The sequence below is a fragment of the Puma concolor genome, chromosome C2 (assembly GCF_028749965.1).
Source record: "Puma concolor isolate L17-30 chromosome C2, mPumCon1.1.hap2, whole genome shotgun sequence".
Lineage (NCBI taxonomy): Eukaryota > Metazoa > Chordata > Mammalia > Carnivora > Felidae > Puma > Puma concolor.
In genome coordinates this window covers 37,855,562-37,870,445 of record NC_141675.1, presented here as the reverse complement: position 1 = coordinate 37,870,445, position 14,884 = coordinate 37,855,562, and the positions used below count along the sequence as shown (strand labels likewise).

Genomic DNA, 14,884 nt, shown 5'->3' with positions numbered 1-14,884 from the left:
GGGTCCATATTTATTCTTTTGAGTGTGCGGATCCAAGTTTTCCTCACACTATTTTTTGAAAATATTATTCTTCATTTAATTGTCTTGGCACTTCTATGAAAAATCAGTTGAGCATATATGTAAGACTTTATTTCTGGACTCTTCAATTTTGTTCTCTTGATCTCTATGTGTAACCATATGCCTATAACACATTATCTTGATCACTGTATCTTTGTAGTAAATTTTGAAATTTGGAATTGTGAGTGCTCCAACTTTTTCTTTTTCAAGATTGTTTGGCTATTCTTTGCATTTCCGGAATTTTAAGGTCATCTTGTCAACTTCTGCAAAAAGCCAACCTGGATGTTAATAAGTATGGCATTGAATCTGTTAGTTTGTGGAGTATTGTCATTTCAAAAATGTTGAGTCTTCTGAACCATGAACATTGGATGTCTTTTCATTTATTTAATTCTTCTGTAATTTCTTTCAATAGTGTTTTATAATTTTTAGTTTTCAAGTCTTGTATTTTTTTAAATGTGCTTCTACGTGTTTTTTAAATACTATGCTAAATGGAATTTCTTCTTTATTTCATTTTTGTATTCATTTTTCGTGTTAGATTTTTGTATATTTATCCCTATCTTGCAAATTTTGCTGAACTCATTTATTAGTTCTAATAGTTATTTTGTAGGTACCTTAAGATTTTTCTCTCTATAACAGCACATTGTCTGCAGATAAAAATTGTTTTACTTTTTCCTTTCCAATCTCATGCCTTGTTTTTCTTGCCTAATTGCCCTAGCAAAATGAATGTCAGATAGACAAGGTGAGAGGTCTACATCTTTATCTTGTTCCTAATCTTGGGGGTATAGAAGTTTCACCATTAAACATGTTAGCTGTAGTATGTAGTTTTTAAAAAGGACTTTTAAAGCTCATGTATCCACCTTCTTTCTTTCAAGCTGTTTACCATACATTTTGGTATAACATACTGGTTAGTTAGACATAGGAGAAGGCAAATTCTCTGAAAGAGGAAGTATAGTATCTTGTGAAATACTAAGAGCTCCTATCCCAATTGGAGGAAGTCAGGAAATAATTTCTGGAGGAAGTAGCTGAAACCTTAAAGATAAATGGAATTGACTGTCAAACGGGAAGAGTATTCTGAGTGATAGAAATATCAAGGCAAGTGAAGGCATGGACTGCCTAAGAAATATAATTTTGTTTTCTAGAGGGTAGACTTTGAGTAGATGGTGCTATGATCATGGTGCCTAGATGAGCAGGGCTAGATTATGAAAAGTCCACATGGGGCTGGTTTACACGTTTAAACTTTTAAGAAGAAATTTTAAAAAGAGAAAATGAAATCATATTTTGCACTGTAGAAAAATTACAGTTGCAGTTTGGGCTAGAGACCAGAAAACCAGTTAGAGGACTATTAGAGTAACTCAGAGAAAAATGATGGTGCATTGGATGAGGTAGTGACAGTAGAAATGAAGGTAAGTAGAAGGGTTCTAAAGGGGTTTAGGAGGTAGAATTGAGTGTTAAGAGGATTGATAATTCTAGGATGATTCCTAGATTTTTGTTCAGAGCAAATGAGTGAATGATGTTCTTTACTGATTTGGGGAATACACGTTAAATAGTTTGAGAAAGGGTAATGAGTTTTGTTTTGGACATACTGACTATAAGAAAACTGAGTGGGTTTTTCCATAGGTAGTTGTATTTGAAGTTCACAGTATGCATTTAGAAATGGCACACAGAACTCACCTTACTCTACTCTCCAAGAATACCTCAGATCCTTCTCTGCCTTCCCTCTTCCCTCTCTCTTTCCTTTCAGTCCCTCACCCCAAAACAGTAAGTTCACAGATGTTACTGATGCAGTAGTAATGTGTGTTGTAAGAGTATTACCATTAGCTTCTCATCCTTCACTTACTTTTCACCTAGGTGCTGACTTTAAAGAGACTTCTTTTACAAAAATAACATCACATTACCACATTTGTTTACATTTTAGTGTCTTAAAAACTTTTCTACATGATCCTCTGGTGGAATGGAGTAAACCAGTGAAAGGGCATTCCAAAGCACCACTGAATGAAACCGGGGAAGTTGTCAATGAAAAGGTTAGTAGAAGGTGTAGCTTGATATGAGCTGACATTGTGTGTCTCTATAAATGAGAATTGATTCTAAATGCTATCAGTGACTGACCATTGAATACTCTGAGCGCTAGTTCTTGTTTAACTATAGATAGCTCACAATAATGAGATATAGTGGGAAAAAACTTGGAACACAGATTACCTGAACTTACAAAGCTTTAATGTGTAGTAATTCACTCTGTACTAATATTAGTTGAAGTCTCAGAGTTTGCAGATAATAATTTTTAATTAGTGAGAATAGATTAAGGATTATTATTGTAATAACGTCATTCTGACTTTTGCATTTTGATATTTTTTGTTATTGAGAGAAATGTGTACCATTCCAAGTAGCTTAGAAGTCCCATTTACTCATAGTAACGTAATCTAAATATTAGGCTTTTAGAGTATTGTTGCTATTATTATTCATTCACATATTTAAGTCCTAACATTTTCAGAGTCGATTTTAAATTATTATTTTTCTAGAACTGTAATGTAGAAGAAATTCCCTGGTATTTTACATAGTCCAGAAACATGTCCATATCAGTTGATGTTAGATTAATGTTGCAAGCCTTTATGGTACCTGGCTGGCTCAGCTGGTAGAGTATGCAACTCTTGATCTCAGGGTTGTGAATTCAAGGCCCACCTTGGGTGTAGAGATTACTTTAAAAAGAAATAAAATCATAACTAACATCGCAAGCTTCAAAATCAGTATCTCATGTAGTATTTGTTTCATTTCTTTTGTCTTTGGTTTTACAAAAAGGGTAATGATCCATAAAAGGATATAAACATTTGTTAAATAACAGAAAAGTAGTAATTTCAAGTGATCAACATCCACGTGTTATTGGGGTCTTAGCTCTTACGATTTTTAATTTCTTCTTATAGGCCAAGACCCATGTTCTTGACATCGAGCAGCGACTGCAAGGTGTAATCAAGACCCGAAATAGAGTGACAGGGCTGCCGTTATCTATTGAAGGACATGTGCATTACCTTATACAAGAAGCTACTGATGAAAACTTACTATGCCAGATGTACCTTGGTTGGACTCCATATATGTGAAATGAAATTACTTCAAAGAATATGTTAATTATCTAAAATTAATGCATTTGGTATTAATCTGTGATTATATCTATTCAGTTCTAAAGTACAACATAAATAAGTTTATGTTCTCAGAGCAACTGGTATTAACTCCCTTATTGTTAATAATATTTAAAATAATATATGTTGTTATTAAGAAATAAATTTTGTTTTAAAAAAAATTTTAATATTTCTGAAGGAGTGTGAGTGGGGTAGGAGCAGAGAGAGAGAAAACTGCTTTCTTAATATATGTTCATTATAACTGGAGAAATGTAACATCTTAGGCTTTTATGCTCTAAAAAGATGTATTTAAACAAGCCAGTCTCATTGCATTTTACAACTCTGATTTTAAGTACTAGCTAGCATAAGGATTCATTTGAGTGGTGCCTGACTGGCATGTGATCCTTGATCTCAGGGTTGTGAGTTGGAGCCCCATGTTAGGTGTGGAGATTACTTAAAAAAAATAAATAAAACTTTAAAAAATGTTTTTTAAAAAGCATTCATTTGAACAAAAAAAAAATTATTGAATAAATACTATGGACAAAGCACTATGCTAGATTTATGCACCAAGCTACCTCCCCTGCCTCTAGGAACTGACTGTCCAGTCTAGTGAAACATATAAACATAAAGCACACATCAAGTTCACTTAATAAGACTCTTTTTTTTGTATGGTTGAAAATGTAATAGGAAAAAAAGAGTATGACTATGAAAACTAATGTAATTTTAAAGATGCTGCCATACTGAGAGTTTACCAGAATACAGAATCTAGTGGTCTTAGAAGACAGTTAAAATTTCGTTAATATTTTAAAATTAAAGGTATTTTAATGTTAATTTTTTGTAAATTTTCAGGAGATTTAAAATAATTCACAATACTTAAAAGTAATGAGGTTATTACATTCAAATGGAAAATTCACCATAACAGAATTTTACTTAAGTTCGCTTGATAGAATTATGCTTCACTATACAGTTTAGAGTGTGATGGGGGAAAAACACGATAAACCAGGAGACATGAATGTGAAAATAAGTATATATAATTACCTTTGGGGGCCTAACGGTGAGTTGAGGAAGCTGGCTGGGGGTTACGAGAGGAGTTAGGAAATTTTTTCAAATAATTCGGAAAAAAAGCGTTTTTAAAAGAGACTTTGTTATAGAGTTATATTCCTCAAAGGAAAAAACCTCTCCCTCGCCAAACAAAACTAAACCAATTCCTCAGAGAAACGCTTCACCCGTCGCCAAACAACCAAATCACCAGATCTTCCCAAATCAGTGTTGAAAAATATGGAGTTTAGTAATCCCAGGACACAAGCAATCAGGACAAAAATCAGTGTTCCAAAAATCTTCCAGCAGGCTCGTGAGGTTTTTACAGCACTTCCACGTCCATTTATAAAGCACAGTTCCATCAACCGGCATTTCCAGAACAAAGTTTCACGCACCAAAACGCCGCCTTGCTCTTGAACGTAACCACCGCCGTTCGGCGGCTGCTAGGATTAGAGCCCCGCCCCGGGGATGCGGCCTCGAATCGGCCGCTCTAGGCCCGGCGAGCGCTCTCTATGGTCGGGCGAGCGGTGTGTTGTCATCGGCGGAGCGACGGCCAGAGGCTGCGGCGTAGGCCCCGGCGGGGCGTTTGGTTTCGGTTTGGCCCTGATTGGAATTAGTGTTGACGGTCGAGATGGGAGTCCCCAAGTTTTACCGATGGATCTCGGAGCGGTATCCCTGCCTCAGTGAAGTGGTGAAAGAGCATCAGGTGGGTGAGCGAGGGGGCAGCGGCTCAGAAGGCCCAGAACCCGGGGCCCCGCGGCCCTCTCCACCCTGGGACTGGGCTCCCCAGCCTCCTCTTTCTGCTCGTCGTCTGCTGGATGAGCGGCAAAGAGAGGGGAAGAGAAGGTTTGAGGATATCCTGATGCTCTGAATGGGGCGAAGACGCAGGTTTCGTTTCTCTGGGCAGAGTCACGGGGATCGCGGCAGTTGTGACACTGACAGCTTTGCTGCCGGGCAGGGCCTTCCGCGATTCCGAAATTAAATCCTGGGGAGGAACGCTGTAATGAATTCTTTCCTTTCCTGCTCAAGGAGCTGCGTCTTCCCTTATAGAGACAGCAGAGCCCGAGCGGGTGTCCTGAGTACCTCCCATTCCCCCACCCCAAAGCAACAGACCCACGTACCAACGATAATAACTTCCTCCGCAGTTGAGTCACCTTGTTTACTTTCCTTTATCAGGACCTGCATCCCACCCCACCCCCAACGCCTAGACGCTTTGACCTGGCTGATGGTTCATATTTATGATACCTTTTGTTACTCTTTTTCGATCACCCCAAAGGCCGTACGAATCCCGAGTTCCAAAAGAAACAAAATACACTTGGACCGGCAGCGGCAGTTAATTGGAGGCTTCACTGTGTGAGTGTGTGTGTGCGCGCGTGTGAGAGAGAGAGGAGAAAAAGAAATGGATTGCTAGAGCACTGATAGTAGTAATAGTAGTGTCTGGTTTATAATCCGGCATGTAATAATATCCCAGTGCGACGTTTTTTGTGTAGATTCCAGAAGTGTTTATATAGTGGAACTGTGAAAAGAAATAGCAAGCAGTTATCTATTAGGCTTTGGGTGATGTATTCGTGTTTATCACATTTAATGATTTGGATAGATTTCTTGTCCATTTTATATTTTACAGGAAAAAAGTTTTGATATTTGTATAGCTAATTGAATCAGTAATGATGGATAACATTGTGTTAATAGTGGGGGGAAATAATCCAGCCCAAACCATCATGCTGTTTATTAAATTATGGGTTAATCTTTTTACAAGTACTATAAGCATAAAGATAGGCTTAAACTTCCAGAAGGGATTCTTTGTTGTTGGATTCGAGTCAGTTTTGGTATATGAAGAAAAACTTAAAGAATCCCAAAACAATAGTTTATCTTTCATTTATTTGAAACATGGATTGAGTGAGATTTAGGGAGACATTTCTTTCCAGAGAAGAGGGTTAAAAAGGGTTACTAAGTACATTGCTGAAATGGAGACAACCAGTTTTGGCTTTTCCTGGGTCATTCATTCAACAAATAGCTGAGTGCCTGCCGTGCATCAGTCACTTTATCTCCGAAGTGAAGAAATGTGATTGTTACTCAGATTGGCTTAATAACATAATTTGTTCAATGGTATTTTTACTCTGTACTCTTTGGTACAGAATTTGGTTTGATGAAACTGTCTTTGATTCTTAACATCTTGAGGATTTTTTTTTTTTTTTTACTGAAGAACAAAAAATAATCTCTTAAAGGCAATTTTATGATAGATTTAAAAAGGCTTAAAACTTGGCTTATCAAAGTACTGTCTTTCACAGATGTTTGATTTGTGTAGTTAACAACAACAACAAAAAGAGCAAATGTTCTAAAGAGTTACCAGCTACTCTCTTAAGCAGTATTTAAAAGATGGTAAGACTAAGTAAGTCACAGTGATTCAAAAGCTAGTCCTGGGAGGAAGGGGTTGGGAAGAGGAATAGGTTGTGGGAAGATGGTGATGGTGATGATAACAGCATAGTTTTTGGTCTCTCTGAATCCACACATAAAAACAAATGAAGTAGGTAGCAAAGTTTGAAATCTACGGAACATTTATGACAAAACCACATGACATCGTATCCCTATGAACCCAAATATAAGTAGGTGAGGACAAAATACCAATAGTTTCTAGCCCCAGTTGGTGTTGGCATCCCTGCAAGAGAAAAAAGGAAGTAATGAGGCAACAGCTGATGGACCTGAGAACAGGAGAACTGCAGAATATTCACTAAAAGACTGTGTAGGCCAATTACATAGGAGTATTTGTAACTAAGGGGTTTTAAAGGATAGGACTATTTGGCCTCCTGTGAATTCTCGTAACTGACTTGCCAAGGCATCATTCTGAGGCAAATACAGTAAAAGAGAAAACAGATATGCCCCCCTATACAAGAGCAGACACTTTAAAATGGAAATGTCAGCTTGTGTTTCCTTCTGTGCAATTTGTAGCAAATGCATAGAAGCTTGGCTTTAAAATTGCAGGCTCTAGCATAACAATGTGCATGCACTTAACACTACTGAACTGTGTGCTTAAAAATGGTTAAGATGGGAGCGCCTGGGTGGCTCAGTTGGTTAGGCATTTGACCCTTGATTTTGGCTCAGGTCATGATCTCATGGTTCCTGAGTTCAGGCCCCACTTTGGGCTCTGTACCGACAGTCCAGAGCCTGCTTGGGAGTGTCTCTCTCTCTCTCTCTCTCTCTCTCTCTCTCTGCCCTCCCCCACTTGCGCGCACTCTGTCTCTCTCAAAATAAGTAAACTTAAAAAAAATGGTTAAGATGGCAAATTTTATGTTACGTATATTTTACCACAGTTTTAAAAATTGAAGGCACTAGAGTATGCATTATGAACAGGAACAAGGGAACCAAAATTGTTGAGAGGGTGGAACTTTACATATTAAAGTGCCTTAGTATGTGAACAGATAATACAGTATGTCTGTGGTATTAAAATTCCACTGGAAGATATTAAGGAAAAACAAGTATTAAGAACTACCTGGAAGAAGAGCAGTAATGAAAGAAAGATTAAGAAACACTGCTCTCATGCAGTTCAGCTTGGTTTAAAATTTAGCTCCAACATTTCACTAGCTATGGGTGAGTGACTCAGTCTTCTTGTGACTCAGTTTTCTCAACTACAAAATGGAGATAATACTACTAGGATTGCTATGATTACATATGTGAATGCACATACAGTTGATTCTTGAAACTGGGATTGAGAGCACCGGCCCCCTCCAAGCCCCCACACAGTCGAAAATCCAAGTATAACTTTGACTCCCCCCAAAATTAACTACTAATAGCCTACTGTTCACTGGAAGCCTTACTAATAACATAAACAGTCAATTAACACATATTTTGTATGTTAAATGTATTATATACTGTATTCTTACAATAAAATAAGCTAGAGAAAAGAAAATGTTAAGAAAATCATAAGGAAAATACATTTACAGTACTGTACTGTATTTATTGAAAAAAGTCCACATATAAGTAGACCTGTTAAATTCAAACGCATGTTGTTCAAGGGTTAACTGTAAAGCATTTAAATCTGTCTAGTACATGGCAAGTGCTTAACAGATCTTAGCTATTATAATAGCACTGTACTAGATTGTAATCACAAAGAGAACTGCATATGTTCCAAGAGTTTATAATCTTGTTTGTATGACCTTTGTTTTGTAAGGGTTAAGTTTTCATTATATATATGTTCCTCATTACAACTTCATCTTTTGTGGTACATAATAGATCTTAAGTAAGTTTATTGAGTGAATGAACTTATTACCTCTAGCATATTATATAACCTATAAAGAATACATAGTATATAAAAACATTGCATATTAAAATATATGTTGTATATTTAGTACGTTTTAAAACATGCGTATTAAAAAATGAAGCAACAAAATCTTGGGATTGTTTAAGATAAATAGGATTAAAGAACTGAGAAAAAAGAATTGCTAACAGCTCTTTTGAAAAGTAAATTTTATATTGTCTTTATGAAAAAGGCATTTTGTAGCAGCGCTAAACAGGATACAAAGTTATACTAACAAAAAGAAACTACTGTTTTGAGAATAGTGGATACTAAAATGTGAATACTTAACCACAATTTAAAGCAGTGTGAATGAAGTGAGTGTTGGGGTGCCTGGGTGGCTCATTCAGTTCCACTCAGGTCATTGATGCCAGGGTCAATGCCACAATCAAGCCCTATGTTGGGCTCCGGGCTGAACATGGAGCCTGCTTACGATTCTCTCTCGCTCTCTCTCTCTCTCTCCCCCCTCTCTCTCCCTCTCTCTCCCTCTCTCTCCCTCCCTCTCCCTCCCCCTGCCCCTCTCTCCAGCTCACACTTTCCTTCTGTCTCTAAAATTAAAAAAAAAAAGTGAGTGTTACACATGTGCTGTCACATTCAATAAAGGCAGAGCTTCATTTTTTGATTATTAAATATTTTTTATTTGCTACTCTTTGTCAGGCAGTGTGCCAAGAGTTCTAAACATGACCAAATGCTTAAGTATAATGTCTGTCCTTTCCTGCTAGCAGGACATTACATTAAGCATTCAACAAGAATGTATAGTGCATGTAAATGTATGTGCCTGGCATTCTTGTATGCATTGGGAACACAAAAATAAGATATGACATAGAGAAAGAAGCATCGTTTCCCCTTAGGTAAGTAGGGGAAAGCTTTCAGACAAAGATATTTACTTATGCTGGATTGGAGCACCTGTGTGGCTTAGTTGGTTAAGCTTCCGACTTCAGCTCAGATCATGATCTCGCAGTTCGTGGGTTCGAGCCCCTTGTCAGGCTCTGTACTAATAGCTCAGAGCCTGGAGCCTGCTTCAGATTCCATGTCTCCCTCTCTCACTACCCCTTCCCCTGCTCATTTTCTGTCTCTGTCTCTCAAAAATAAATGTTAAAAAAAATTTTTTTTTAAGATGCCTGAGCTGGATCTTGAAAGTTGAGTCAAAATCTACAAGAGCAGCAGAAGAAAGAGCAAAAGGAAAGAAAAGTGTTTCAGGAAGTAGGAGCAGCATCTGTAACATCACAGGGGTTTTAAACAGCCCAGTACATTTAGGGCTTTCTAAGGAATGTACTGTGTGTAGTTAGCTTGTGGAATATATATGGAAACAGGAAAGAATATGGAATTGGTGGGAGAGAGAACAGCCAAATTATACAGAACCTTTTGTGGCATTAAAGGTTTAAGATATCATGTGGGTTTAAGTAAGGAAGCAACATGATCAAATTATGTTTTGGAAAAATGGCCACGCTGTGATGAGAGAAAAAACTAAGCAAGCAGTCCAGTTGGAAAACTGAGGGCTTGAACTAAGGCAGGCAATCTGGGAATGGAGAAAATGATGAGATTGCCCAAGACAACGGGAATGATTAGGAGGGCAAGATGATAGGAACATTTCGGAAGTTAAATTTAAAAAACAAAACCTCAGTGATTAATTAGATACAGGGGTGAGGAGAGGTGAAAGTAGAAGATAACCTCAGAACTGCTAATTTACAGATGTAACAACTCAGTATTATGTCTTTTTCCCCCAAGTTTTATTTAAATTCCTGTTAGTTAACATACTGTGCAGTTAGTTTCAGGTGTAAAAATTACTTCCATACAACACCTGGTGCTCATCACAAGTGCACTCCTTAATCCCCATCACCTGTTTCACATATTCCCCCCCCCCCCCCCCACCTACCTCCCCTCTGGTAACCCTTAGTTTGTTCTCTATAGTTAAGAGTCTTTTTCTTGGATTTCTCTCTGTCTCTCTGTCTCTGTCTCTCTCTCTCTCCCCCTCCCTCCATCCCTCCCTCTTCTAGTATTATGTATTTTTGAAGGAGCAAAATTCTATTGCATGTTCTCATTTTCTTCACTGCAAATTAGCCAGTGATTACTCAATCATTATGTTTTTTTTTTTTTACTAATCTGAAACCTAAGAGAATTTTTAAAATTTCTTTTCTAAAAGGACGATTACAGGTTTTTTTGCAGATTATAAAGGTTGTGCCCATTATGTAAATATAATACAGAAAGATGCAAAAGCTGTTACATCGTCCAAAGGAAAATAAAAAACAACTGAAGGGCACCTAGGTGGCTCAGTCAGTTGAGCGTCTCACTCTTGATTTCAGCTCGGGTCAAAGCCCTGGGGTCGTGGGATCGAGTCTCACATTGAGCTGAGCGTGGAGCTTGCTTGGGATTCTCTCTCTCTCTCTCTCTCTCTCTCTCTCTCTCTCTCTCTCTCTCTCTCCCCCTCCCTCCCTCCCTCCCTCTCTCCCTCTCTCCCTCCTCCCCTCCCCCCTCCCTCTCTCCCTCTCCCCCACTCGTGCAATCCCATCATCTAAGCTTAACTATCAGTAACATCTTGTTTCTATATACTCCTAACCTTTATATGCAGATACACATGTAGATAAATATTTTCTATAAATAGGATAATGTACCTGCTGTTTTATAGCCTACTTTTATCATTTGACCATCTGTATTATACCTACTAATGTCAAATATGAATCTGTATCATAATTTATAATTGCTGTGTCATATTCCATTGTGTGGATGGACGTACCATCATCAATTTCCTGTTATTAGGTGTTTTAATTTCTTTTTTTATCTTTTCCAAACAGTACTGTCATTAATATTCTTATGCTTACATTTTTGTGCATATTTTTTATTATTTCTCAGAATAAATTTCCAGTAGTAGAAATCCTGGGTCAAAGATTTATATGCTTCAAATTTTGATATATATATATTTTTTCAACGTTTATTTATTTTTGGGACAGAGAGAGACACAGCATGAACGGGGGAGGGTCAGAGAGAGGGAGACACAGAATCGGAAACAGGCTCCAGGCTCTGAGCCATCAGCCCAGAGCCTGACGCGGGGCTGGAACTCACGGACCACGAGATCATGACCTGGCTGAAGTCGGACGCTTAACCGACTGCGCCACCCAGGCGCCCCTGATATATATTTTTGTATTAGTTACACTAATTTATATTCCCATCTAGACTACTGGATGTAAATGCCATTTCTCTCTCTCTTTTCTAGCCCTTTGATTTTCTTCTTCTGTAAAATGGGGAATCTAAATATTTCTCTTTTATTATATCATAATTTAGTGAGATAATGAATGTAAATATTTGGCCCAACTTTTGGCACCTAATAATAAGTGCTTAATAAATGCCAGGTATTAACTTTTAATAACATGAAATATCCATTTCCCCACAACCTGCCAATAACTGGGTAACGTCATTCTTTCTAATCTTTGCTAACATGATCAGAAAAATGACATATGTTTTTTAATGTTTATTTTTGAGAGACAAAAAGACAGAGCATGAGCAGGGGAGGGGCAGAGAGAGACAGAGACACGGAATCTGAAGCAGGCGCCAGTCTCTGGGCTGTCAGCATAGAGCCCGACGCAGGACTCAAACCCACAGACTATGAGTTCATGACCTGAGCTGAAGTCCGACACTCAACTAACCCAGGCACCCCGGAAAAATGATACATTATTTTAATTTGAAATTTTGGGATGTTAAACAATTTTTCATGTGTTTATCACACTTTAGTGTCTCTTCTTTTTTGAATTGCTGTGCATTTTCCATGCTTTTAAAATTTGCTCTTTTTCTTATTTACATTTGAGAAATTTTTGTATATTGGGAATGTGGACCTTATCCTGATTGATAAGCATTTCCCTGCATTTTGTCATTTTCAGTTGATCTTGTTTATGGCACTTTTTTTTTTTTTAACCTTATAGAGGTAAAAATACATTTTTAGATTGCCAACTTCACCATTTGGTTTATGATATCTGGCTTTCTCCACCCTAAAATTACCATAATTTTTGTATATAGTTTTTTTACTTATATTTCTCACATTAAAATTTTTAATCCTTCTGGAATTTATTCTGTTATAAGATGAAATACATCTTATATTTCCAACTGTTTTATTTCCAAATTGTTAGTTAGGTGCCCCATCCCTTTCTTTCACTGGTTTAAGATGCCTCTTATATACTACATTTCTGTATACACTTGGACTGCTTCTAAACTATTTGGTTCAATCAAACCTTCATAATTCTTAATATATAAAGCAGATTTCTTTCATTACTTTTTAATGTTTATTTTTGAGAGAGAGAGACAGAGTACGAGCAGGGGAGGGGCAGAGAGAGGGAGACACAGAATCTGAAGCAGGCTCCAGGCCCTGAGCTGTCAGCATAGAGTCTGATGTGGGGCTCAAACCCTCGAACCATGAGATCATGACCTGGGCCAAAGTCGGACACTTAACTGACTGAGCCACCCAGGCACCCCTCCTTCATTACTTTTTAATATTCTTCCTTGCTTGTTTGTTCTCCTAAGGAAAGTGGAATCACTTTGTAAAGTACCCCCACCCTCTCAAAAAAATCACCTTGAGATTTTGATCCAGGTTTTCAGATTTCTTGAAGCAAACAGTAAATCTTGAATGTACTTTTATTTTATTTTATTTTATTTTACTTTATTTTATTTTATTTCTTTCTATAATTTATTTATTTTTATAGTTTACATCTAACTTAGCACATGGAGCAGCAATGATTTGAGGAGTAGATTCCTTAAGCTCCTTGCCCATTTAGCCCATACCCCCCTCCCACAACCCCTCCAGCAACGCTCTATTTGTTCTCCATATTTAAGAGCCTCTTATGTTTTATCCCCCTCCCTGTTTTTATATTTTTTGCTTCCCTTCCCTTGTTCATCTGTTTTGTCTCATAAAGTCCTCATATGAGTGAAGTCATATGATTTTTGTCTTTCTCTGACTGAGAAATTTTGCTTAGCATAATACCCTCTAGTTCCATCCACGTAGTTGCAAATGACAAGATTTCATTCTTTTTAATTGCTGAGTAATACTTCATTGTGTGTATATATATATATATATATATATATATATATATATATATATATATATATACACACACTTAGATATCCATAGTTGGTTATAGTAATGATTTCTGTCATTTTTCTGTTTTTTAGATTCCTGAATTTGACAACTTGTACCTGGACATGAATGGAATTATACATCAATGTTCCCATCCTAATGATGATGATGTTCACTTCAGAATTTCAGACGATAAAATCTTTACTGATATTTTTCACTACTTGGAGGTGTTGTTTCGCATCATTAAACCTAGGAAAGTGTTCTTTATGGCTGTTGATGGTGTGGCTCCTCGAGCAAAGATGAACCAGCAGCGTGGGAGGCGTTTTAGGTAAAGCATTTGTGGTTTATTTGAGAATACTCTTTAGATTAATAAAATGTATTATTTTAAAGATAATTGGCTTAATGCAGTGCATCTTCTTTTCATGTTTCTTTTCTGCCTAAATTCCCCCAGAAATGGAAATAACTGATTATGTCACATTATATCAGTCAAGTAAACAAATTAGTAACTGAAGTGAAGTGTCATTCTCAAAGCTGTGTTGGGCTGTGTAAAGTTACTATTGTTTTCATTCGTAAATTTTTAAACTTCTCCTTGATAATAGTGGTACAATTGACCCTTGAACAATGCAGTGGTCAGGGGCACCAATCCCCGCGCATATAAAATGTGCATATAACTTGATTCTCCCAGAACTTAACTACTAATAGTCTGTTATTAACTGGAAGCCTTAGCAATAACATAAGCAATAAACACATATTTTGTATGTTATATGTATTATATACTGTATTCTTACAATAAAGTAAGCTTAGAGAAAAGAAAATGTTATTAGAAAAATCATAAGGAAGAGAAAATAGATTTACAGTACTGAACCATATTTACTGAAAAAAAATCAGTGGGGGCACCTGGATGGCTCAGTTGGTTAAGCATCTGATTTCGGCTCAGGGCATGATATAACCATTTGTGAATTCAAGCCCTACGTTGGGCTCTCTGCTGTCAGCATGGAGCCTGCCTCAGATCCTCTGTCTCCCTCTTTCTTCCCCTCTCTACCTCACTCATGTGCACTTTCTCCCTCTCTCTCTCTCTCTCTCTCAAAAATAGACATTAAAAAAAAAATCTGTATACAAGTGGACCCACAGAGTTCAAACCTGTGTTGTTCAAGGCTCAACTGTAGTAGAGAAAACTCCACTAGTAGTCTGTCCTGAACCAGAGAACTACAAAGTGAAATGAGAGATTGTTCTAATGGAAACATCGTTGACAATTTAATTCAACAAACATTTGTTAAATGCCTAGACTGTGGGCTAGATGCTGACTCTGATTGAGCATTGGTCCAAATTGGTTAG

General features: G+C 37.3%; 2 protein-coding genes across 5 annotated transcripts in view; both read left to right on the top strand.

Moving 5' to 3' along the window:
- ATR (ATR checkpoint kinase) overlaps positions 1–3,659 on the top strand; it is a 109,905-nt gene extending 106,246 nt beyond the window's left edge. For all 3 annotated transcript variants that reach the window (XM_086674446.1, XM_086674447.1, XM_086674448.1), the window contains 2 exons: positions 1,973–2,078; positions 2,973–3,659. In XM_086674446.1, coding sequence (XP_086530572.1) covers positions 1,973–2,078; positions 2,973–3,146 — 280 coding nt within the window. In that variant the 3' untranslated portion in view covers positions 3,147–3,659. The remainder of the gene's footprint in view (positions 1–1,972; positions 2,079–2,972) is intronic.
- A 1,061-nt stretch (positions 3,660–4,720) lies between these two features.
- Positions 4,721–14,884, top strand: part of XRN1 (5'-3' exoribonuclease 1) — a 123,219-nt gene continuing 113,055 nt past the window's right edge. For both annotated transcript variants that reach the window (XM_086674450.1, XM_086674449.1), the window contains exons 1-2: positions 4,721–4,908; positions 13,645–13,877. In XM_086674450.1, the coding sequence (XP_086530576.1) occupies positions 4,834–4,908; positions 13,645–13,877 (308 nt within the window). In that variant the 5' untranslated portion in view covers positions 4,721–4,833. The remainder of the gene's footprint in view (positions 4,909–13,644; positions 13,878–14,884) is intronic.